This window comes from Plectropomus leopardus, chromosome 17, assembly GCF_026936395.1.
Source record: "Plectropomus leopardus strain MGB_pleo_1.0 chromosome 17, ASM2693639v1, whole genome shotgun sequence".
Classification (NCBI taxonomy): Eukaryota; Metazoa; Chordata; class Actinopteri; order Perciformes; family Serranidae; genus Plectropomus; species Plectropomus leopardus.
The window spans coordinates 11732235-11758238 of record NC_142192.1 but is presented as its reverse complement, the minus strand read 5'-3'; the positions used below and the strand labels follow the sequence as shown (position 1 = coordinate 11758238).

Sequence of the window (26004 nt, the reverse complement as noted above, 5' to 3'; positions counted from 1 at the left end):
AAATCAGTCCTTCGCTGCTCTAAAAAAGAAGTCACCAATGGCTGCACAGAGCAACATGCTATGTAGGACAGTGATGAAGAACAAGAACAACTGATTTCTGAGAAAACTGCCCTTTTTTTAGGGTGTGACGCTACTAAAAAGTTTGTCGATAAATTATTTGGTATCGGATCTTGCGGACTCGCTGATTTGAGGCAAGTATTTCAAATACTACCTGTACAACTGTAATTACATACACTTTTAACAGCTAATCACTAGTACATGGTGATTGTACAAAGGCTACCTGCAGGTAAATCTAACATTAGGGGTGAAAGTACAAACAGAAAGATATATCTGCAGACTTTATCGCCGGTCCAGAGTGTAAAATTAGGTCATTGCACATAAATGAGAAACTTTGACCAGATGTGTCATCTCTCTATATGCAAATATAAGCGCCATTTCAGTTTAAATCCAATTAATTGAGGAAGTAATTGAAAAAATTCTAATTATATGGGACTGCTCTGACTGCATTTTTGCTATGCAGAGGTTAAGGACACGTTCACGGAAAATAATGTTTTCATAGTGTAGCTCAATTCCATGCAGGTCACTATGACTTACAGCTAACAGACGGGAGGAAAAAAAAATAAACAGCCATGCTCCAACACTCATCTGGGAAACACTGGGTCCTCTGTTTGTCCCAGCCAAGGAGAGATGGCTTGGCCAGGACCCTTGTGTCTCCTACAGCGATTAAGTCACAGTGGGCATATTTGGAGCAGTGTGCAGTGTCACCCAGACTATCCTATTCAAAGAAAAGGGTTCACAGAGAGCAGGGTACAGATGGGTAGATGTACGGTTTTTTAATTAACTTGATTTTTCAAAAGTTGCATCTTTTACGCATCACTGGCCTCCATAATAAAGAAACACAGAGCAGACTTTACATCCTTATTTACACCTGTTCAAAGACATAAATAACCAGATAAACTGTATACGTTACACCCAACTTAAAATACTGCATGCACCAAATCAACTAAAAAAATCTCTGCACTGTAGGTATGAATCATTGAAAATCTTGGGGTAAACAAGTGCCTCATCTTCATGCAGCATTCAGGCTTCATTCATGCCTTAGGCAACATGAAGTGGGAGTGAATAAATTCTTCCCCATGCTCCGTGTGAATTGATCTCACTGCAGACTGAGTCTGTGCTGCTTATTAGTCTCATTTTCCTTAGTATGTGTTGGCAAAAATGTACACTTTCTGTTATGTGTGGCTCCAAACAACATCTTGATACAAGCAGTAAGATAGGAAGTGTGACTTGAAGGCCTCAGTGTTGGTGGTCTGGTTGCTGGCCAAATAATGCTGCCTTGTCCCTGACTCATGTACAGGCCATACGTAGATTGCATAAGCACTGATTTTCTGCTGGGGTAGCAACCTCTGAAACTGGCCGTCACGCTACTGGAAGCTTAATCGGTCTCACGTCTCTCTCGTCTCCAGCCCTAAGAAGAATCAGGACAGGGCCGAGCCGTCCCGAAATACCTCAGCCACCAGCCAGAGGAGCAGCAAAGGACTCTCCCAATAATCTCCAAACTCATCAGCAGTCAGACTTCTAAAGTCTGTGCATCTAATCATCACGTTTATGCTATTTTTAGCAGCGGCAAGACTCTCAGCAGCCGCAATCTGTTTATACTGAGAGTGTAATTTCCACACACAGCAAACGGTCGGATAGATATGCTGAGGTGAGGGAGGGCTGGACTGAGGGGGTTTAGGGGAGGGGAAAATATGAAGAAAGGTGGCTAATCAGTTCCCAGGAGATATGGGATATAACCCTGATGCCTGAGGCTATGCTGACAGCCACACCTCCTGCTCGCACACCCTTTATCTCTCACGTATTAATGGAATGCAGTTAAAGGGTTACTTTGCCAATTTTCAACCAGCTTTGTCTCATAACTACGTGGGTAGTATGTGTAAATGACTATGGTAAACCTCCCTCCATCTTAACAAGTGCTCAGATCTCCCTGCTCATTTCTCAGTTCAAACGCGCAGAATGACACAGAACAGATTTTCACTGGCTCTAGGGCTGTTGCTTGAAATACAGATTTTATACATACAAATATTTATGCATTTCCGTACACTTGCTACCCAGGTAAAACTAGGCAGTGCTGATCAAATATAAACCAAGATTCTGTTACTGTATTCAGTATTTCTCGCCTAAAATGTTTTCAGAAATATATTTTCATGCGCTGCTTTACTGTAATATGAGAATTTTTGAAAAGGAAGTGGACGTTGTACTGTTGTAATGTAAAAACGAATCATGAAACTTGGAAACAAACTGTAAAACTATGCAGCGCTGATCAAATATGAATGATTATTTTACTGGATTGCCTATTTCTTGCCTAAAATGTTTTAGAAACATATTTAAGTGCACTGTCTGGCAGGAGGTGGGCGCCATATTTTTCCTGTATTGTAAAAACAGAGGCTGAAAAAGTGGAGATCAAATTTCAAAACTAAGCTGTGCTGATTAAACATGAACCAAGATTTGTTACTGTGTTGCCTATTTCTCATCTCAAATGTTTTTAGAAACTTATTTTAACTTACTATTTAACTGCAATACAAGACTGTCTGTTACCGCCATATAGGTTCCTGTATCAAACCCAAATGCATTCATCTTAATATCTGCATTTGACAAGCTGGTATGAGTTAAACTTTGGCATTTTTGCTTAAAGGATTATCAAAATTTCAGAGATTTCAAGCAGCTGAAACTGCTCTCTTTACAAATCCATTCAGTGCTTATTGTTCAGAAGGTGTTAATGTGAGCCAAATTATTCACAGGTCTTGTCTGTTCTGAAGCAAACTGAACAGGTAATTAAAACCAATGAAACCATTGAATAAAGCAGCACACATGGTGCAAAAAATGTTGGGGTTTATTTCTGCAGCTTATTGCAAAGCGGCTGCTAACTATGGTCGCTGTCACAAAAATGCAAAAGGCGCTAACACGAGCTAGTGTTCAGTTTGTCCATCCTGAGCTACTATAGAAACATCCTGGTCCAACATGGTATTCTCCGAAGTGGAGGACCTGCTCCATATGTACATATAAAAGGCTAATTTGAAGACAAGAAAAAAAAAGGTTTTTATTTTCAGGTGATTATACACCAAAGAAAACATACTTATTATATTATATTCAATTTCTGCCAATATGTACCCCTAATCCTACACACAGAACCTTTAATTAATACTATCTATAAATAAATGTCAGCTCTGAGATAAATAGTCAAGGTGAAACTCAATTGAGTGGCTCTTCTATATGCAGTCCACGTGCATGCTTGCTTCAACCTTGCTATTTTACCAAACTACAACGTGTTTCCACTGTGTTAAAACTCTCTCTCAGGTGCATGCAGCCCACACCAAGCATCTGCTCTGACCCCCACTTTTATCTGTGTCGTTACCTGAATATCACAACAAAAATAATGAGGCTGTTAGCAGCAATATGAGTCATCTATATTTGGCTTTTTTCCCCCAGTATTTCCCTGATGCTGGATATATAGCTTTGCTCTGGACTGGGCCCAAGGTGCTCTGCAGTTTGAATCCATCACATGGTTCATTGTTTACTGTAGCTAACTGACCCCTGCAGGAGCATGATTTCAAACATAAACCCATAGCAGCGTTTCTAAACCAGCCCTGCTAGCACAACCGTTTGATTGAAGTACTAATATGAGTCATGTTTATGATGTAAATTTTAGATTGTGCTGTGAGAACAAACCCTCTCTGTTAATAATTGATAATACAGCTTTCTTTGTATTTTTTTTTTTATCCCCAGCAGCTATGCGGTGATCTGTGATGTATTTTTAATAATCGCATCGGGCGTCTGTAAACAAATTCACCACATGGCTGGAAGCAGAGAGCCACAACAATATGGCCTCTTTGTATGGATGCTCCGTTTGTGAGTGATGTGATAGAAAAAGCTTCATTGTTGGCAGTCTGTTGAGATAGCAGCCTGTCGTATTAGCTGCGTAGTTAGTCAAAATGTCCTACATGTCCAGAATAACCTGTCTGGTTTCGGTTCGTTTACCTGTGCTGTCTTCAAAGTGCAGTTTCACAGTCCCGTCTCTCCCAATCTTCACATCCCCAGGTCCCTCAATCCTCCTCGGACAGCCGCCGTCTGAAGCACCGGCAGACCTGGAGCTTTTCCGCCGATGTTTCTGCGCTAAAGTCCGACAACACTGATAACACACCGCCCATGCCTGCTCCTCGTTTATGGGCTGGTTGTACAATGTGAGGATGTCTTCCAAGGAGACCTCCGCGGCTCCGTCGCCGCAGTCCATGCTCACGTCCCCGGTGTTTAAATCGGCGGAGAAATCCCGGAGAATTGTCGGCGAAGTCAACATCCCGTCGTCAGTCCCCGGTCGCTTGGCCATCCTCACCTCATCATAACCACGCGACTTAAAGATAAAAAACTGTAAAAAAAAAAAAAATAATAATAAAAATAAATAAATAAATGTGATTTTATATTTCAGAGTCCCACGGTCAGACGTTTGGCTTTCACTCAGCTGTTATCTCTCCGGTGTGAACGACGAGCACCAACGGCTCTCTGTGACCGACGGCTGGCTGACAGCACCGTCCGCGTGGCCTCAGTGCCCGCCGGTTAACTGTGCGTGACGTTCGCGTCAGTCATTTTGAAGGCCACGCAGCTTCCGCCATCAGGTGTGTAGTCCAAAATCCATATTTAAAAAATAAAATATTAGAATGTGTCTGAGATCAAAGGGTAAATTATAATTGTAGATTTTAATAGTTTGTGAAGTGGAAAGTAACTGCGTGGATGGAGTTGTGTGCAAACGCAGGTGGAGGTGATTTCTTAAAGGAACAGTGTGTAGGATTTAGTGGCATCTAGCGGTGAGGAATGCAGATTGCAGCCAGCTGACACTCCTCCCATAAAGTGCCCCAGTAATGAGTCCTAAAACCAAGGAGTGTCAAAAGAGATGAAGTCATGGTCTCAAATGACATCACACTATTGAGGTATAACACATGCACGTGACACCTGGTCTGCAGTTGCCAAAAGGCTCAATAGATAGATAGCACAATGTCATAGAACAAAAAGGTCTGTGATAAAAGACCATAAACAAATATTTTCTACATGTAAATTCTCTATTGTTATATTTACCCTACATCCGTGTGAGTGTATCTAAAAGTTTTGTTGGGCAGAGTGCACTTAATGAGGCTAAAATTAGTGCACCCACCTGAGCAGACACTGTCCCTTTATTTCTAGCGCCATCTGCTTTAAGTCTCCAACATTGCAGCTCCAGTTGCACCCATGGGATTGCTATTATTTTTAAATCTAGGGATTGGATTTAGGCCTCAAAATTCCTAAAAGTTGGAACGTTTGGTGGCTGAGTCACAGCAGCCACAGGTTCAAGTCCAGCTCACATCCTTTGCTGCATGTCATCCTCTCTCTCTCCCCTTTTCACACTGTTGATCTGACATAAAGGCAAAAATGCCAAAAAAATCTCAAAAAAAAAATAATCATAAAAGTGGTGCTCATTCATGAAGATTATCTTGCTTAACAATAACTGTAAGTATCATAAATCTTAGTTAACCACAGAGCTTTGTTTGTTGCCATCACTCTGATTATATTTTTTAAAAATCAAATAAATGCATATCTGCTTTTTCTCTAGGCCTCGTGTGCTGCTTTGGGATTTTCCTACTGGGGATTAATAAAGTTTCATTTCATTTTATTTTATCAAACTTTACAGATTGAGATTTTACTAAACATGGAATTGTTATGGAAGTATAGTGAATTGTTAAAGATAAATCTACCCAACAGTAGAAACAAGTAGGAGTAGTTACGTTTCCACATCTACAATAAAAAAATTGCTTACATTTTAATCCATCAGTAAAAATAATCAATTCTAGTACTAGAATCATAATAATGTAACACCTAACACTGAGTCAAATTTTATGTTCTATCACTTACACTATTCTTATTCTTAAGTAAGGTTTTCAATGCAGAATTTTTACTTGTAATTTAGTACATTTTTACAGCAATATTGCTACATTTAATCAAGTAAAGGATCTTTGTACTTCTTTCACTGCTGCATATCATTTATATCAAGTTGTGCTCAGCACATCCGGAGTCTGAATGACAACGGTAAACACATCAATGAGTCGACAGGAATTAACATATAGCGAGACAATAACCTGTTAATGTATATGCTAATTTAATCCTGTTATTGGCTTTGCCTGTCGCTAACGAGAAATGACTGCACATATTACACCTTTCTGGGTTTCACAACTTAAGAAGCTGACAACAATTTTAATTCAAAGAAGAAGAATGTGGTTGATCTTGTGTGTTAAAATGTTGCTTTCTGTCACAAAAGTGGGCCTGTGCAAATCTCAACATTGTCCTCTTGGTTAACTCTTGACAAGCAGCAGTTATGAGCAGAAAATGTAAGATCAGACTCAGATTTTACTGACAAGACACGACTTTCCTCAGATATTCAAGCTCATCAACAACGCCATCTGCTGGTCATAAGTCTCACTTCCCTAAATCACTCTGAATATACTTGTCAGTGCAGTTTTTCTACGTTCATGTGTACTGAATAAGCATACAATTTTATTTATGACAGCTTGCTTTCCATTATGTTTGGGTGAAGACATTTTGCCACCAACACTGAATCAGTTTCAGATTGATTTAAACATGCAGATCAGTGTAAGCCACACAAATGAATCATTACAATACATTGTGTTAAATAATAAAGTGTAACATCAAATAACATAAAAAAAAGATGAAAGAGAGCACATAATACTGAACAAAACTCTTAAAGTAAAATCAGGAGCAGCTCAGATCAAGATGAGTTGTAGGCACATGCGGGTGTGTTTGTTTCTTTATCTTGCAAAGGCCAGAAAACACAGTCTTCAGCCTTTAAGCGTCAAACCTCCAAACCTCCGTGTCTAAACAGCACTTCAGGGTCTTTTAAATTAAAGTAATTTACAGCATCGACTGAGGTTAAACAGCATCGTCATTGTTTTTCATTCACAACAAAAGGAATATACTTGCACAAAGAACCGAAGCAAATTAGTAAGGAAGGCCCCACGCAGGAAACATTTGATGTGCAGACTGTGATTATCATGTGCATACGAGACGGTCTGTTCTTGTTTTCTTTAAATTGCCTTTACACAGTGACTCATTCCCTGACCAGCACCATAAGCATGGGAGAAAAGCGCGGTGGAGAGCGTGAGCACTGTTTGTGTGATCCACTCTCTGCTTCACTTCACGCATGCATTTGCAATGGCACAAAGATGCAGCATCCCGAGATCTTTGGATGGAGACATTACGCAGGTGCTTATGTTGTAAACCAGTGATAACAACAGCCGAGGTCACTAGCAAACATCATCCTCTGTAAATCACTGTCCCATCTTTTGGTTGTCTTTTCAAAGCTCAGGCCATCTTCCTCTCCACTGAGGCTTTTCTTCATCTTTCATCACACACGTTCCCAGGTTCAGCATCTCCACTGCTGTTGATACTGACGGGCTGCCCATCCTTAGACAAACCACCGGCCTCTTTTGATGCCCTCCTTTTGGACTCACGAGTGGTTTGCTGTGAAAAGAGTTTTGAATGTCATGTCATTTAAATGTCACCACACTGGACGGAGAGTGAGTGGGCAACAATGGCCAACTGAGACCTGAGTCACTGGAGCTGTGCCCATAAGAGGGAGGTTAAATTTAATAAATACACAACAGTCTATCTCTCAGTCACAGAGGAGGAACTGATTTTTTTCAGATCTTTTTGAAATGTTAAATGAGTTTTCGTCCAGAACTAAAAACATTGAAAACTCAGTCCCCGATAATAATCAGTTTAAAACATGCAGATTGAAAGTGCATGTGGTGTTTTCCATCTGTCTCTTTCTTTTTGCTATTTATGAGCATTAAAGTAAATTGTAATTAAATTTGAACCAAGTGCAAATAAATATTTGGATTCGGTTTCTTTTGTGCTTTAGCTCTAACAATAAACGATTAGGGGGGGAAATGGTTTGAAGAAAATGTAATAGCCATATTGCCATGAATCCAGAATATTTTTTATATAACTTCTCAATGTTCACTATTTATACTTACAGCTACACACTGTTAAAATCCAACAAGTCGATCTTACTTAAAATAATCTTGGAAACCGCCTTTAAAAAGGAAAGTTATTATATCTATTAATTTTAATTTATATATATATATATACATATTTTATATTTTATGTTGTATTTAACTTAATTGTTAAGTTTACTCAAAAATTTATTTAATTTACTTAATTTTTTAAAGTTGTGGAAACTTTAAAATGACAAGTGACATTACCTTGTTCTGTCTTAGTTTAGGATTAGTAACTTCAGTAGATCAACCTTGTCTGACTTAACATGATCATCACAAAGTAGATTTTGCCAATGATACATTTAGGAGATCTGCAAGTTCTGTTTTGTTAAGAGAACACAAATATGATTGACTAGTTTGCAACCAGCAGAATACAGATATAGCAGCGCAGTAAACTTGGTTTGATCAAGTTGCTAAAACTTAGAGAGGTGATTTAATTAAACTAGTTATAGTTATATTTACTTACATTTTTCAAGGCAACTGGTTTCCTAGACTTTTTTTAAGTCAAATCAACTCAGGTTTTACAGTGTAGAGGTATAACAATTAGAGATGAAACAGTATGGGAATTTCATATTATGATTATTGTGACCAAAATGATCATGGTTATCAGTATGGTTATGACGTGCTGAAAATGTCCTCATAGAAGCCGACTGATATACACACTCATGGGCAGATACTGAGACCATGGGCCCCTGGGAACAGGTATGCGTAAGACCCCATCACCCCTACTACACATGAGCAAGACACACAGAATTTGTGTAAGTTTGCCTCTTTTTTGTTGTTTTGCATGTTGTTGGTATGCATCTTTTTGTGGTTTTGTGTCTCCCTGTGGTAAGATTGGTCTCTTTGTTGTCATTTTACATCTCTTTGGGATAACTTTGTGTCTTTTTTTATTTATTTTGTGGAGGTTCGTGATTATTTTGTAGCAAAAATTGTTACTGTTACATTGGGCCCCTGGGCCTGTGCCTGGTTCAGTAATCCATTCATGCAGACATTATGCAATGCACTATGCAATACTAAGCATTTTTTGTTTGAATGAACATTAAAAAAATAACATAGCCAATAATTCATGTAAACATATGAAAACCATATAAATTGTTACTTAACATTAAGGCTAGCCTGTCTTTTAAATGCTTTCTCAGAAATTTGTGTCACTGAGGACAAGAAAGAGAGACCAGTCCAGGGTTTGCCTGCTGCTCACCTACTCTGTAAACAAGGGATTAGCAAAACAAACCCACTTTGCACACTGCACATGGTAACTGTGTCTGGGAGACTGGTGCTATCTTTGGTTGATGCTGGTCAGTATTTACTGTGGTTTTAATGACAAATACAATTTCAAACAGTAATACTAACATCGGGAATTTTACCGCAACAAGGATATTTATGACAATGCAATGTAAATATATTATTTCCATCAATAAATACACATAAAATTTCTGTAGGTCTGCATCTAATTATCATAGCTGATTAATCTATTGTCTAGCTCAGTCTTGTTTTTGTTTATTTCAATAAAATGTAAGACATTAGCAAAAACTACATCATTTCTTTTGTTCTAACTTGTTTCTTCGATCATCAGCCCAAAATACCAACACACTCACTTTCGTTTACTGACTCACCAGGATGTAACAGCCCACACACTCCCTCAGAATGCAACTTTCTTTTTCATTATTGATCAATGTACTGTTTTGTTTTGTTTTGTTTGGGTTTTTTTAGCATTTAATATTTTAGTTTAGAAAATGTCAGAAAATACTCACATCACAAATTCAAAGACCTAAAGGAGACATCAAAAACACAAATACTGTCATTTACAGTGGTGTAGTGGTAGTTGAGGTTTTAAAAGGATGTTTTAAACTTTTTGTTTCAGCTCTATACCTTTATCTATAGTCTTATACATCTATATGATATATCTTAAACCCCAACATTACATGGTAAACAGTGACACTGACATGTAGAATCTACAGCGTCTATACTGCTTGACTTTATTTGTATTTTCCTGAACATCTTTCCTGGAGTTCTCTGTGAATAACTTAAACTTATCTTGCTTCATCTTGCTACAAGATATACACCTATTGTCTGTCCTTCTTTCCCAAAAGCCTTTATGTTTTTCTGGCTCCTGTCACTTGGAATGGTTCAATAAAGAAAGTTAAATTGAGAAAAACAAAGTAAAACTGATATAAGGAATATTAAACTGGAGTCATATTGATATACATAAAGTTGATTCAGATTCTGCAGAGCACCTTGCAAAAGGGCTGCATATGAGAAGAGGACAGGTACAGTTTGTCATCCTCCTGGGTCTCACATTTTTCCAACATCACCATGTGTGCAAAGACAAGTGACACCTACTTCACTCAAGGAGCGTCTGGGTCTCCTCTGGTGGTTGGAGCCAGTAGATGTGAGGGCCTGCTTCCCACACTGGGTGCCTGTGTTTACCATCCTCTTCTCCCTCAGACTGGCCTCCAGAGCTTTACCTTTAGACAACAATTGAGAGTTAAGGTCAGCGATACTCAACTTATGGCCCACGGACCAAATCTGCAAAAACAGCATCAAAATAGAGCTTGTTAATCAAATACAGTGCTAGTCAAGGATCCCCACACAAAGGTCACAGGTCCTGGCTAAGCCCCCAATGTCCAAAAATCCTAGAAACATGCTAAAATCTTAGAAATGTTCTAAAATCCTACAAATGTCCTAAAATCTAGAAACATCCCAAAGCCAGAGGAACATAAACCTACACCTAAATAACCTAAAATCCTAGAAATGTGCTGAAATCCTGCAGCACCGGGTGGCTCAGGTGGTGGAGCGGACACCCCATATTCAGAGGCTATGTGTCTTCTTCTCAGCGGCCCTGGGTTCAAGTCTGACAAGTGGCCCTTTGCTGCATGTCATCCCCACTCTCTCTCATCTCCATTTCCTGTCATCTCCCTAGCTGTCCTATCAAATACAGGCCATAAAAGCCAAAAAAAAAAAATGTAGAAAAGTGCTAAAATCCTAGAAAAGTCCTAAAGTCCCAGAAACATGCTAAAATTCTATAAATGTGATTAAAAGCTATAAACATGCTAAAATCCTAGAAACATCCTATAACCCTAGAACATCTTGAAGTCCTAGAAACATAGAAACTGGCCCCTGGCCTCCTGTCATTTTGCAAAAGTGTCCCCCAAGCAAAGCAAGTTGAATAGCTTATTTCTGGTTTATGTTCTGATATGAAACACAACCACATTCTTGCCTTCATCCAACATTGAGACAGCAATAAAGATAGAAACGTGGTCTGTCAGGGAGTTGACACCTGGTGTTTTGAGTGGTTCATTTGCTTTCTTGTGAGCCCTGCATGAATTATTTCCTCATGTGCACTGTGGCCTATATGGTTCATGCATTGACGGATCTTGCAGTTGAAGCAGACAAAACGGAGGCTCTTACTGTTTGCTACTGGCAGAGAGGTCTCCACGTCCGTGTTGGTGAGCCACGTCGATTCCGTTTCTCTGGTCCAGCTCTCATGGTACCTCGGCTCGATGATCGCGTCCGCCCGACTTCCTCCGCAACCCATCGGGAAAACATCCACGGCAGATGCAGCTGACACAGGCTAAACACGGCTTGGTTTGTCTCACAGCAGCCGCAGCATCCTTTCTAATGCATCTCTGCTACTGCAGCTCCATCAGTGTTTCCGCCTCCATCGTCAGTCCGAGCTGCTGCTGCTGCTGCTGCTGGGTGATGCTGCTGCTCTCCACAGACAGCAGCTGACCAGCGTTAACATACACTATCTGCGTCATCCACCTACACCCACTCTGACCGCTGATTGGCTGAGAGGGACATCAACTTCAGATCATCATCATTATTATCATCATGCAAATATGCACTCATACCAATCACAGTCACTCTAACTCTTTAAGAAGCCTACCTCCATTTAGCATTCAGAGGCAGGAGCCACATAAAACAAATCCTTTTTTAATGTAGTTTGCAGTTGTTTGTAGTTATAACTTGTAGTTATGAAGTGTCTTACTATATTGTAATTTAATTTGTTTTGTCATGCCAGCTTCCACTTACAGGAGTTGTGGGTGTTGATACATAGGCTGCATTCATAAAAACATACACACTCTTAGAAATAAAGGATTTTTCCCAATGGAGAACCCATTTTGGATCTTTTTATTGAGGTTCCCACTGGAACACTTTTAGAGGGAACTACCTAGCATATAATATAAAGGATAATACCTAGAACCATCTGTGAAAGGCTCCACCTAAAACTCCCTATGAGTGGTTCTAGAGAAAACCCTTCTATTGTATAATAGCTCCACCCAGAACCCTCTCTGGGGGTTCGATCCAGAACCTTAACATCCTCTAAGGTTGCTGACAAAAACCTACCCGAGGTTCCACCGACAACCCTTTAATATTTCAAGGGTTTTATCTACAACCCACCCAGTGAGGCTCTAAAAATAGTAACTGATTACAGATTAGTTAAAGCCATAAGTGAAAACAAGCTTAAGGTTGCCAGGTTGGGGAAAAAACGTTTTTAAGCCATCTGTCTGTTCTAATAATGCAGTTGTAAATACTGTTAAATCTATAATAAAGGGTTCCTTTTTCTTATAAGCCATAATCTGCTTTTGTGAAATATTAGCCAGTAATTCAAAGTGTATATTAAAGATGATAATAAAACATATTTACTTCGCACTTAAATCATTGACTACACTCTAAAAAAGGACAAACACATATTCATACACAAAATCATAAAGCAATAGAAAAAAAATCAAGTTAATAGTGAGAGAACACTATAAAAAAAACTTATACCAATAAACTTGTATGTAAACATTGCCTACACATACACACACTTCAAATTATGAGAAAGTGGTTTTAATTAAAGCGTTAAAAAAGAAGAAAGCATGTGTAGAGATGGATAAACACCAGCCAAAAATATTTTTTTGTCATGAATTGGAAATATCTAAGTATAATGGCTCATAAGTGATCCATTATATATATTTTTATTTTAATGTATGTATTTAACCATTAGTCTCCTAGTGGAGAAATACTAAAAATAAAAACTCTTAAAACAACCTCTAATATCACCCAGGCAAACCATTTCAAAATGAAATAATTTCCCTTGTAAAACCTTATTAATGACTTTTTTGTCTCACATGGGATTGATGGGGATTTTGATGTTGGTATAAAATCAGCCCAAAACGGTTTATAACCTATAATCAGCATTAAAACATGACAGTTGGCCAAACTGAGATACATGTCACATAGAGTATTTATTTTTCACATTTATTTTAAATATATGGTGTAATTTTCAGTTATACTGACAATACAGTATTTGCACATAGACCTATCATTATTTTTTCTCAAACTGCTTAATATACAGAATTAATAGGAGCATACAATCAGCAAACATATTGCTTCTTTAAAACGATCTGTCTCATTTCACAGGATTATAGCTTCAGCCAGGGGGAAACGATGGTCAACATCAACTTGTAAACAGACATTCCTTACATGGAGCTAAAAACACATCACTTTCAAAAACTGAACAAACAAAAACATATTCACTGATTTTAGAGGCTTTAAATAAATACTATATTTAACATACATTTTAGTTTTCCCCACGTGTGTACCGTTTTGTTGCTTGAATAAAGTAGGAAAGGAAAAAACAAAAATAAAAATGCAGCATTTTACATGTCATTCGATGGGAATGTCAACCATTTTTCTGGGTGTAAACTGGGAAGATATTCACTTTTACAGTGTGGTACAAAGAGGAGACAATAAAGAAGACGGCCGATATTTGTCAAGTATATTAGAACAGAGGTTCCAACAACTTATTCAATATGGCCTCAGGAATGTACCAGAACCTTGAGAGAGGAAAGAGGATGAGAGCACAAAAGGTGAAAACAAAACAGGAAAAACAAGTTGGAGATAAATTAAAGCTTTGGGACGTGAACATGTCACATCAGAATATTACCGCACAGAGAGTGAGATGATGACGCCGATGTGTTTAGACTTTGAAATCCAGCAGGTTGCAGTCGATCTTGTAGTAAACGTAGGGGTAGTACTCCTGCTGGCTCAGGTTCAGCCCTGGGATGTCCATAGAGGCCTGCAGGCACGAAAGAGTCACAGCAAGAATTACACACACTTCATTCTTGTTTCTATGCATATTTCAATACATATTTTAAGTTTCCATGGGAGTTAAATGATAGTTTGTCTTAAATATTTAAGGCAACCAAGGTGATATCTCTCAAACAAACAGGAGGGAGGATTTGGTGCAAAGTGGTGATAACACCATCTAGGAGCCTGTAGGAGCCTCTTTGTTTCAGGGAATATAAGAGTTTACCCTTGTATAGTGAATGGGGTTATGTTTTCTGGGCTTCTGGAGAAAACTTCTGTGATGTCTGTTTACAAAAAGCATTTTGCATGCCTGAAACATGCTTAAACATGAAATGACATTCTGCACTGGTGAAGAAAAACAACCATCACTGAAAAATGTTTTATTGTCCCCAAGGGAAATATTTAGTGCTGTAACAAATGTAATTTTTTTACATTCAAAGCTTCTAGCAGCCCTTCACTATGCAACACAAAGTGGCCAATCACAGCGTAGCACTGGCCAGCTCTGACAATAGTGCAACAACAAGCTGTGTCCCATAGACTCTTGTGTATGAGTTTCAGATTTTCGTTATTTTCAGGCTGGTTTTGCAGATTCTGAGCTAAAAATTGTGACTGGGGCGCGTATGATAATCAGATAATCATACTCGTTACCTTGTTGCAAATAGTATAATGCTAATAATATTAGTGTAGCCTATTTTTTATGCACGACTTTGCAAAAATACAGGAATCAAACAAAATTAAGAGGTATGAGAGGGAAAAACTTGCACAGCATTCAAATTTTGATTTACAATTCGAATGTCAACGTTATGAATGAAAAGTTCACAAACATCCAAACAACAAAAAGGCTAGGTGCTGGACAATCGATATTACGAGAGAAAAAAAAACCAAAGTCTGCACACTAGATTATGCTCCCATGAATATTTAACATAATTCCTAATCAGACTAATCTGATGAAGAGCACGTAGCTTGAAACATCACCTCAGTGGTAATTATATAAAGTGTGGACTTTGTTTTTTCTTCTCAACATGAATGAAGCCTTGTAGCTTCAAGCTACTTGGTACAGCCTTAAAAACATTTGTTTTTATGCCAGGTTCAGACCACTTAGGAAAATGTATGTTTAACTATAGCAACAGACATAAAAGGTGCGTTAGTCCCTCCATCCTGATGCAACAGCCAGGCATCAGTTGCTAAATCACCCTTAACAAGGTTAACAAGTGATGATCTCAGTCTTTCTCAGGACCTTCATAGCAGAAAAATCAGAGACCTGCCTTCCTCCAATAATTTCACTTGCCACTTTATTTGAGTGTGTCAAAGAGACTCACATCAATGATGGCGGCGCTGCTGTCCAGGTGTTTGTACAGGTCGTACAGCACCTCTCTCAGCTTCTTCATGTTCTTCTTGTTGGGCTGCAGCAGCATGGCCTGGAAGTTCACTGGTAGCCCATATCTATGAGACACAAGAAGTCTGTCGGGCCGTCTTTCATCTTTTAACAAAAAAATTACATTGAGAGGACGGGTGGACGGATGACCACAGTATGGAAAGAGCAGCAGACTGATGAACTTCAGTGAGGGCGGTTCATGGCACAGCTGGGTCTTCACTTGCTTACCTGAGCACCGACTCCACAAACACACGCAGGGCTTTTATGTGAATCCACGCAATGAAAGCTTCACTGAAATTCACTTTCAGCCATCGTACCAAAGGCCCCTGGTTGGATAGAAAAACATTTTTAAATTATTTTCAATAAAGAAAAATACCTGTTAAGTAGCTGAAATGGTGCATTCCCAATATGGATGATTTTTTTTCCATTATGAATTACCAGTAAGCACTATGACAGATTAAATATACAATAATCACCTGGTTTCACCAGGAAAAGTAAAGGCTTGTCTTCTCAAATTACAACATTAAAGAAGAAATGAAAAAACACATCTCCAGCCAAATATCTATAAAGTGTAGCTTAGCTTTCATTGCTCGAAGGGACACTTCACATTTTTTGAAGTGGCGTTATATGAGGTTCGTATCTCTCGTTGTTGCATTGGTGTATATGTTGGTCAGCTTGTTCCTGAGTTTGGGGAAGCAGGCAGAAGTACCACCACAGAAGATAAGCAATATACTGCTGTGGACAGGGGCAGCAGCAAAACATATTTTAGACACCTAAACAAAAAATCTATTTTTTCAAGCATATGCTATATATGCTATATATATATATATATATCTTTACCTTGTCAACAGACGGCCCTTTCCAACGGGGAGCTGAGGCCCTTTTATTGCTCTCTTCAAAGCCACCAGACTCCACTGACAAAAACAGTAATTTTACCTCACAGAACACTGGAGTTGCTACTCTACACTGACTTTGGTGAAATCAAAGTAACCTTTTAAAATAAAAGGTCCCACTGAGGGAAGACACATCACAAAAATCAATTCAATTTAAGTAATTTAAGTAATTTAATTTAAGTAACCACTTTGCCTTCAGTCAGAAAGCCCTTCATGACAAGAAACTTAAGTTGTTTTCCATGCTCTCTTCAAAGCCAGACTCCATTGACAAAAACAGTGACTTTACTTTGCAGAACATGGATTGGTTAGCTTGTTTCTGTTATTCTGTGTCTTTGGTGTTTTAACCCTCTGAAACCTGAGCAAACTGGTTTGATTTTTTTTCAAATACATGGGGAGAAGGTAAGGAGCAACTTAACAAGACTTGGCCAAAAAATGAGCACAAAATAAAGTAAAATAAAGTTACAAGAAAATCACCTGAAAATATGCACACACAAAAAAAAATGTAAAAAGTGCTAAAAATTCTTTACTTTATATATTTTGTTATTTTTTCTGTAACATTATTTGAGTTATAAAATAACTATAAAAATAGCATTTTTGAAACAATTGTTAAAGATATTCTTCTTGACACATTTTTATTAAATTGTTGGAATTTGTGGAACATTTCTTGCCAAGTTGCTTGTGTTTTATTCCCCATGTTATTAAAAAAAAACATCAAACAAATTTGCTTTGTTTTCAAGGGGTCAAATAGCTTGTGAAAGGCATCTGAATGCAGCACAAGAAAGCTGATGTCGATGCAGGTTTCATAAGGTTAAAAGGTTAGTTTAGATTCACCAAAGTCATGATAACACAACAAACTAGGCAGTGGCAGAGCAGCAGCTCCTGTGTACTGTGTAGTAAAATTATTGTTTTGCACAATTTATTGAAATATTATCAAAATTGCACTATGGCTAAGTGCAAGATCAAAATTATAGGAGCTGCAATTATTTGATAAAGATAAAACATGCCACATTATATCATAAATGAAAGACTGTGGTGCTACACAGATTCCTTGGCCTATAAATCATATTTCAAAATTAAGGGAACATGCCTGTTTTGTACAGACCCTAACAAAAATGCCATCTTTTTTTCTGGGGGGTTAAAATTATGCAAATAAAATTATTTGTGTCAGTGGAGCTTTGAAGAGAGCAATAAAAGTGCTTCCGGTCCTTATTGAAAGGACTGTCTGACAGGTAAAGAGGGATAAATATTCTAAATATAGTGTACGCTGAAACAGATTTTTTTTTCAGGTGGCTAAAATACATTTCCCGCTTCAAAAAAATCCCAATTATCCCTTAAAAAAAATAAATGAACCCTCTTCCCCGATACACAGTGAGCTCCATTAACCTTCCCTACTTAGTGAGTGTAACTGTTTATGAAGAAAACAGCAGCCGTACAAACTGTTTCTTCTTGTCAGTGGACAAACGTGTCATCTCTTCTTTGTCTGCCTTCATCTCCTCCTCATTATACTGGAAATCACGCACTGTAAACCTAGGAGAGGACACACAGCAGAGAGCTGGCAATCAGCTGGCAGCGAACACACAGATGTGCAGCAGCACACACACTCAAGTGCACTCGTGAAAATGGCCACATACAAACTGGCACGCGGTGCATCAACACACGTTGAGATCCGTTGGTCGTGCTAATTGGAGACTGACAATTACAGACAATTTGTGTCTATTATAGAGTGGCTGTCTTTTTTTAGACCATAAAAGAGTTTCTGCATTTATGAATGAGCAGCCCACTTCAAAAATGATCATCATAACAGCCATCGGTGTTTGATTTCCCAGAGGACAAATAAACATGATTCTTGGAAAACACACAAAAAAAACATAATATGCAATTCATAATAAAAGGATCTGCCAAATGGCTAAAACGGAGCTAAAGCTTGAATGGAAATCCTGAAAAGGAAATGAATTTACTTGTTTTCTCTGGCCTTGTGCTTGAAGTCATCTATGGCCTTCCTGAAGAGAGTGACGCTGAACAGGCCGCTGTCGTTGTCTTCAAACAGCAGCCTGCAGGAGAGGAGATGACATATGAATGTGAGAGCTGGATACATATGGCACGTTTCAGACATTTCAGCAGGTTTGCACATACAAAAGATTTTCCTTGTGAGAAACATGTAAAGTGTAAACTTTGTACACAAGTCCCACTGTTCATCTCTAAAATATCGTTATTCCTATGCAGCATGGGCAAGTGTCCACATTTTCCTTACAGGTGATTTCCAGTGTTAATTTCATGCCAACAAACTTCTACTCCACAACTTTGTCAAGGCAAATATATATTTTTTTTTATTCCACAATATATATTTTTACAGCTACTGCCAAATATAATCAACTAATTTGTTAGTTTACATATCCGGCACTACGTAAATATGTTCAAATTAGCTCCACCTTCACCAGCTGCAACATTATTGCTGAATTCCCCTAATAATAATCCTTATTATATATATATATATATATATATATATATATGTTCATTCTTGGCCCTTCTGCAGAAAGAGTACTTTCAGTTTTGGTACTTAAGGTCTATTTTGAAACTAAAACTTGTACTTGAGTAAAATGTTAAATGCAGGACTTTTACCTGTAGAGTATTATTACAGTGTGGTATTCATACTTTTTCTGCTTACAAACTGTATAATCTATTTATCTTTGCATAACAGGTGAAATCTCTGGAGGTTGAAAAATTAACTCAAACAAACAAATCCCCTGTTTGTGCATATTCTACTGAAATTAAACTGATTCCCTTCAATACGTATGTTTTCACGAGCTACCTCTTCTTTATAAGAGTCACTAACACAGCAACAAGGACATGATCCCTCACTGGCTTCTCACTAGCAAACTCAACATCTGCAATTAAAACATGAAAACTGTCCAAGGTCTGGAAGCAGCTGTTGACAACGTAGAGCTTAGAAACAACCACAACACAGTTCTCGCTTCAGGAGAAGTTCCCCCTGCCCAAGCTGCTCTAACATAAGATGGTTCCCGATTCCAGACCACGTCGGCAGAAAGTGCTTCATATTTGTTCAGAAAATACAGATTGCCAAGTTACCACACCATATCATACTGAGCCGTGTCCATCCAAGAGCAAACATTAACGCCTCAAATCATCTGGCCGTGTTGGCAAAAGGTTAATTGTTTTCTGCAGGTCAACCACATAACATTCACTATTTTAAAATGAGTTAGCTGCTAATAATCAGAGTCGAGCACCAAACCTGCTCAACCGACTGCAGAGGACACATAAAGGGGAAACTCAGAGCAAGGCTATCTGTCTGCTCGGACACATTCTTCAAGAAAACTACCGTCTATAAGTCAGAAATAACTGACACTGCACTGGTTACACTGCACTGTGGTGCTCAACCCGTCTGTGCACTAACTGTCATTAACGAAAACTACAGAAACATCAAAGAGTAAAAGTACCTCAGTGCTTCCTACAGTTGATCATTCATAAATTTTGGGTAAAAAAAGTTAAGTGGCTCTTCTAGTCATGCTTACTTTGTGGAGCGTGGCACAACCATTTCTGCCAGGGTTTCATACTCCTTCTGCCAGTCTGCATAACTCGTCCTGGTGAGGGTGGAAAAGATAACAGCAATGTGTTTTAAAATGGCATTTAAAGGCTGATACAAATATGGATATTCTCAGGCCAAAACAAGGCAGATTTTCATTTTATTTTAAAAAATTTAATGTGTTGTAATTTGAAAATTTCCATGGCCAGAATGTACTGAGTTATGAAGGTGAGGAAGCCTCAGGGACATCAAGCCATTGGGGGTGTCACGATTCTTTAAATCCGCGATTAGATTCCATTTTAAGGTCACTATTCAATTTAATTTCACGCTTTTGTTTTGCAGCACAGACGCCTCTGCCAATGTCATGCTTGATTTATGCTGCACACATAAGAGCAGCATATGTCCACAAGGCCAAAGTGATGACACACTATCGGACGTTGCTCTTTAGCAAATGTCCCCGGCACATCAGACATTTAGTTACCCAAACGCAGATAGGCAGAGAAAATCAAGAAATCAAGCTGTGGATGGAGTTTTTGATAGACTGCCCCCTACAATTTGGAAGAATAACAGGTTGCTGTGAGGAGAAATCTGCACAGAGTATAAAAAATCCAAAGGTTTCCTCGTCATGATTTCGCGACAGCTCATGTCCGTACGACCGTCCGTGTGGAGAACAGAACTGAAGCTTTAGACTATCGAGTCTCAATGGAGTCTTACTGAAGAGCAGCGGATCATCTGTTTTTATTTTCAAGTTCTTCTTTAGAGGTGTTGAGACAAAAAAATAAAAAAAAATACTGTGAGAATCGTAGATCCTGCTTTTAATTTTGAAAATCAAATGCTAATTTCAATAGATTTTCATTTTAGAATCAAAATTGGGGCGGCTGTGCCCCTGGCTCACAGGTAGAGCGGATTGTCCTCTAATTAGAAGGTTGGGCGTTCAGTCCCCGGCTCCTCCTCTCAACATGTCGAAGTGTCCTTGGGCAAGACATTGAACCCCAAATTACTCCTGATAATCCCGACCATCGGAGTGTGTGTGCGTATGAATGGTTACTATGAGCAGGTGGCACCATGTCTGGTAGCCTCGTTCACCAGTGAATGAATGTGTATGAATGTGTATGAATGTGTGTGAATGTGTGTGAATGTGTGTGTGAATGTGTGTGTGAATGGGTGAATGTGACATGAGGCATGAGTGGTTAGAAGACTAGAAAAGTGCTATACAAGTACAGTGCATTTACCATTTACACCCGTACAAATCAAAGGACTGAACTTTGAAACAATAGTGCACTATCATATAACTAAAACATTAAAAATGTAAAATAAATATATTTGCAAAATAAAAATCAGTTACTCTACTGTTTTTTTATGTAAAGCGGTGAAAGGGGAACCCCCATCTTACTGTATGTGCTATGGATACGATGGCATGGACATTCTCACTTCACCACATATTGACTTACAGATACAGATGCAAGTGGACTTACTTTGGGACAACCACCAGCATGGTAATCAGGTACTCTGAGTCCAGCACAAAGTCCTCTTTCTTCACAATGTCAGCCAAACTCCTGGTCAACAAGCTCCCCCTAATGGACAAACATGTGGTGAGTAGATTGTCAGCTTGATTCTTTCTCAAAAAACCAAATATTTTTGTTACAAATATTCCAAGTGCACAAAATGCAGAGTTATCAGACCCATTTAACCAAACAGTTTCACCCTTTGAAACCTGATTTCTTTCAAAAACATGGGAAGAAGGCAATGAGCGACTTAAGAAGAAATGACCGAAAAATGAAAAAGGCGTTGATAAAAAAAATTCTTAGAAAATTACCTGGAAATTAGTACAAAACAAACCAAAAAACAACAACAGAAAAGTAAAAGAAAAAGAAAAATATACAAGGAAATTACTTGTGGAAAAAATAGCTTAAAAACAATATTTCTGTCACATAATTTGAAACATACAATTATGATCATTATAAATATAGTTTTCTAGCTTTTTTCCTAGCTTTTTAACAAAAGCTTAAAAAATCTAAAGTTTCTTGCAATATGTGAAACATTTCTTGCCGAGTTTCTCACTGCCATTTCCCCTTTGTTTTCGAGATATAGCAAACCACTTTGCTCAGGGCTCAAAGGTTGAAATACTTGTAAAAAAGGGTCTGAATGTAGCCCAAGAAAAGTGGTGTCTGTCCAGGTTTCAAAGGGTTAAATAATTCAAATATTTCAATCCCATCTTCCTCATTGATTCTGTGATATCTGTTTTCTAACTACTGTGTGTAGCTCGTGATGAATATTTGCACAGAGATCATTTTCTTAAATGGTTATAAACTCAAATGAAAGTCTATATCACATGTGGACTAATTTTAATGTAATTCTGTTTTATTTTCTGAAGGAAAATAATCAAATATAAAAACAATAGCTAATTAAGTGTGATCGAGCTAAAAAGTGCAGCAGTATTTGGTTTAAGACGCTGCGGTAATTAAATTACAAACAACATGCAGAATGTTATATAATCATTATTTGTATTATTTTTATCACTCACGCATTCTTCCTCTCCAGGTTTTGCAGGTTTCCCTTCAGGTTGTTGTAGGCTGAAGCTCTGGCCTTCAGGTCGTTGTCTATCTGAGTCGCTTGCTAGAGAGGAAGAAGAACATGAACACTACTGAATACTTCAGGGAGATTTCCTGCACCAAACCTAAAATACTGAAGAATCCATGTGGAAACACAGGAGAGGGCAAAATCGAATTGCCTAATATCCAGAAGTGTTGATTAAGATGTTTTTTGTGTTACTGGTGATGGTTTTTTTCAGCATACCTTGGAGATGATCTCAGAGATGTTTTTCAGCGACTGTTTGATTGGATACTTTGCCATATCCCACTGAAATCTGGTGATGTAGGTGACCAGGTCAACTGCAGAGAGTAAAAAAAGTCATTTATCACTTTATAGGAATGCTTTTCCTTGTTTTATTATTTAACCCTTTAAAACCTGGATCGACATCAGATTCTTGTGTTACATTCGGACGCCTTTCACGAGTGCTTAAGTACATAAATGAGTGCTTAAACCTTTGAAACTTGAGCAAATTTGATTTCTTTTGAAAACATGGCTAAAAAGGTAATGAGCAACTTGGCAAGATGTGTCCTGCAAATTTCAAGGAGTTAGAAAAAGCGGACAAGAAATGCATTAATTATTTTACAATTTTGTTAACACTATGACATAGGGCATATCACACTGAATTTCGCTCTCTGCCAGTTCCTTCACCTTACATCTGTAAACTCCTACAGAGAGTGAATGTTTGGGCACCAGTCTGATGATTAAGTTAACAGTGATTACCTCCATTAGCAAGGAGGTTCTCCTGGACTTTGTCTCGACTGTCCTCCAGGACATCGGCCATGTACTGAGCGACCTTCTTCACCACACTGACACAGGAGAGGGGTTAGAGACCAACACAAAGCGTCATAAAGAAACACAAGAGAAGCAACAGACGACAACAAGAGGCAGAACTGCATTATCATCTGTAAACTGTCTCTTAAAGCCCGATAAGCACAGAGGGAATTTTATAAAACTAAGAAATAACACATAGAAGTTCACCTTTCCACAAAAGTGTCTAGTTTAGCCAGTTCATCTGACAGACCCACTAAGACGTCAAGTGTCCCGACCTGTTCGAGACAAAAACACACACAACATTAACCACCGCTAGACTACAGGCGGGTGGAGACTATGAGCGTCTGCTGCGTTTGACCTTGAGATCAGGGATGTTGAACTTGTTGTTAACAGACAGGTTGTTGGTGCGTGTGGTGGCCACCATCAGCTTGTCCCACGTCTGCTGGCACGTCTTCTCGCCCGGAGCGGAGATCAACCAGAATTCTGTCATGGCTGCTGGTCAGAGGTTTGTCCACCGGGCCTTTGGTGAGAGGAAGTCACTGAGGGGGTGAAGTAAGATGCGGAGTATTAATAGAGCTCTGTTGTTGCGACTTGTTCCAGGGATGAAAATTTCTGGGTGTATTAAGCCACTGTGGTCATTGTTTAAAATAACTGATGCCAAGTCCTTTTGCACCAATATCCTTCAGTACTTTGATATGTAAGAGATTTTTTTGTCATTCTTGTTTGTTTTTTGTTGTGTTTTTTAAATAAAAAAACAGTTTTTCTACTGAATATTACAGTATATTTTACAGTACAGTATACTACATTACAATATATTTAAAATTATATAAACTGACAAGAGAGAAATGAAAATAAAATAACATATGATGATGGAGTTCCTAAAATAATCAATTTTTTTTAAAAATTTTATCTTTTTTTTTGTCTGTTTGTTTTTGGGGTTTTTTTGTTTTATGTGCCAAGTTTAGTTGCCAGTAGTTTGTATACTGTTAGTATTATTGTTCTGTTTTGTGTTTTCTTTGTCTCCCCTGCTTTGTAAAAAGTTCAATAAAAATATGCTGAAAACATATATATAAATATATTATATGACATAATGTTAGTTTTATCCAGATTTCCCCACTTCCATATGTTATCAAAAACACTACCTAGACAACTTAAAATAAAGTATGTCTTCTATGGTGTATTACCACCTGAAAAATAGAATTGTTGTGTTTTTGTTACCTTAAAATGAGCCTAAAAAAAAGAAAATTTAAATTAAAAAAAACAACAACAATAAAAATAGATCCTCAAGGTTTTACAAAGTAGAGTTCCTCCCATTTTGACAATTTATTTGCACTTTTTAATTAATTAATTTCATCGGCGATCATTAAAGTAAAACACAAGTACAGATAATCGGCAAAATGCCAAATATCATCCTGAATAACTGGCCAGGGTGATAATCTGATGACCCCTACTACACGTATATGGCATTTGCTGCTTTTTTGGATGTTGAGGTTAAACAAAACACATGATAAACATATCACAATCATGCTTTGGTACACATAAACCACCCTTGGCTGATTACAACAAATTTATATACATAAGGATACTATAATTCTGAATAATAAGTGCTTTTGCTAATATTTAATTTTCTTTTGCTGACAATACAGTACAGTGCATGACTTGTATATCACATGCTGTTACTACTTTTGTTAAAGTAAAGTATAGGAGTACTTTTCCACCACTGAACAGATACACAGACATGCAAGTATCCCTTCATGAATCAGAGTCATACTATGAAGCTCCTTATTCCTCCTTTTGACTTCTGTTTTGCGTCTGATTCATGAACTCCCTCACACTTCCCCATGATTATAATATGGACACTGCACACACACTGATTGATTGCATCAGTGTGTGTGTGCAGTGGAGACAGAGACAAGTCTCCCAGCCTGCTGATTGACTGTCATATGATCAGTCTCTGCTGTGGAGGACATGCTAAATACTGACCCTCCTCATCAAACACCGTGAACAACACATGACCAGGGACTGCTGCTCTTTGTGTTCGATGCGTCAGTATTTCCTCACAAAAAAACATTGAAAAACATTATTCGCAAAATACACCTGGTTCTATATGGTTAATTCTGTGCTAGCTTGCTGCTGACACGAGCTTGTTTGCATCGCAGTCTCACGCTGTCACGACGTCACTAATCGGTGTATTTCCGTACTTACCGGCGTGTTTGACGGCGTCAGTGTTTGGTCCACGCGGTGTAATTCAGTTAAACAGTCGCAGCTTCCCATACATTGCGCGGATAATAACAGCTTTTTGATTCAGAGGTGCTTCAGCACAGCATCTCACTCACAGTCAGCTGACCACAGTCGAGGTTGTCTGCGTCTGCGCAAACGCTGCTGCGCACTGGACTGCCTTCACGTGACCAACAAGCCCTCGCGAGCGGAAGGCGTTAAAATGGTTATTTTACATGGGGGTAACACATGTTAAACACAATATTACTTATCATATTAAACATACTGTATTTTTATTGTTTTCTGTTTTGCTTTGTGACTTGTCTGTTTCTTTTTTTCTCTTTTTCTTTCTTCAATGTCTTTTACATTTCTATTCTTATTGGTACTTTGAGATTATATATTTGGTTAATTTCTTGTCTGATAAATGGAAAGGGGGGGTTA

The 26004-nt window shown here is 38.3% G+C and overlaps 3 protein-coding genes across 9 annotated transcripts in view; all 3 read right to left on the bottom strand.

Annotated features, from left to right (window-relative positions):
• The window catches only part of spire1a (spire-type actin nucleation factor 1a), a 46118-nt gene extending 41350 nt beyond the window's left edge, over positions 1-4768 (bottom strand). For 3 of the 7 annotated variants that reach the window (XM_088090078.1, XM_042506288.2, XM_042506291.2), the window contains exon 1: positions 4039-4767. In XM_088090078.1, the coding sequence (XP_087946204.1) occupies positions 4039-4384 (346 nt within the window). In that variant the 5' untranslated portion in view covers positions 4385-4767. Of the gene's footprint in view, positions 1-4038 lie in introns of all 7 variants that reach the window. The other 4 variants (XM_088090076.1, XM_088090077.1, XM_042506292.2 and 1 more) reach the window with 3 other exon arrangements.
• A 1412-nt stretch (positions 4769-6180) lies between these two features.
• Positions 6181-11839, bottom strand: LOC121957438 (uncharacterized). Its single transcript, XM_042506016.2, has 3 exons — positions 11508-11839; positions 10440-10564; positions 6181-7560 (listed from the first exon to the last, which is right to left on the bottom strand). Exons 1-3 carry the CDS (start codon positions 11632-11634, stop codon positions 7435-7437), a joined length of 378 nt encoding a protein of 125 aa, XP_042361950.1. The 5' UTR covers positions 11635-11839; the 3' UTR covers positions 6181-7434.
• Positions 11840-13311: 1472 nt separating this feature from the next.
• On the bottom strand, positions 13312-25738 carry atp6v1c1b (ATPase H+ transporting V1 subunit C1b). Its single transcript, XM_042507147.2, has 13 exons — positions 25552-25738; positions 23705-23885; positions 23554-23621; positions 23296-23381; positions 22780-22874; positions 22508-22599; positions 21459-21557; positions 19973-20041; positions 18401-18493; positions 17876-17969; positions 15778-15875; positions 15494-15617; positions 13312-14163 (listed from the first exon to the last, which is right to left on the bottom strand). Exons 2-13 carry the CDS (start codon positions 23834-23836, stop codon positions 14065-14067), a joined length of 1149 nt encoding a protein of 382 aa, XP_042363081.1. The 5' UTR covers positions 23837-23885; positions 25552-25738; the 3' UTR covers positions 13312-14064.
• Positions 25739-26004: the final 266 nt, after the last annotated feature.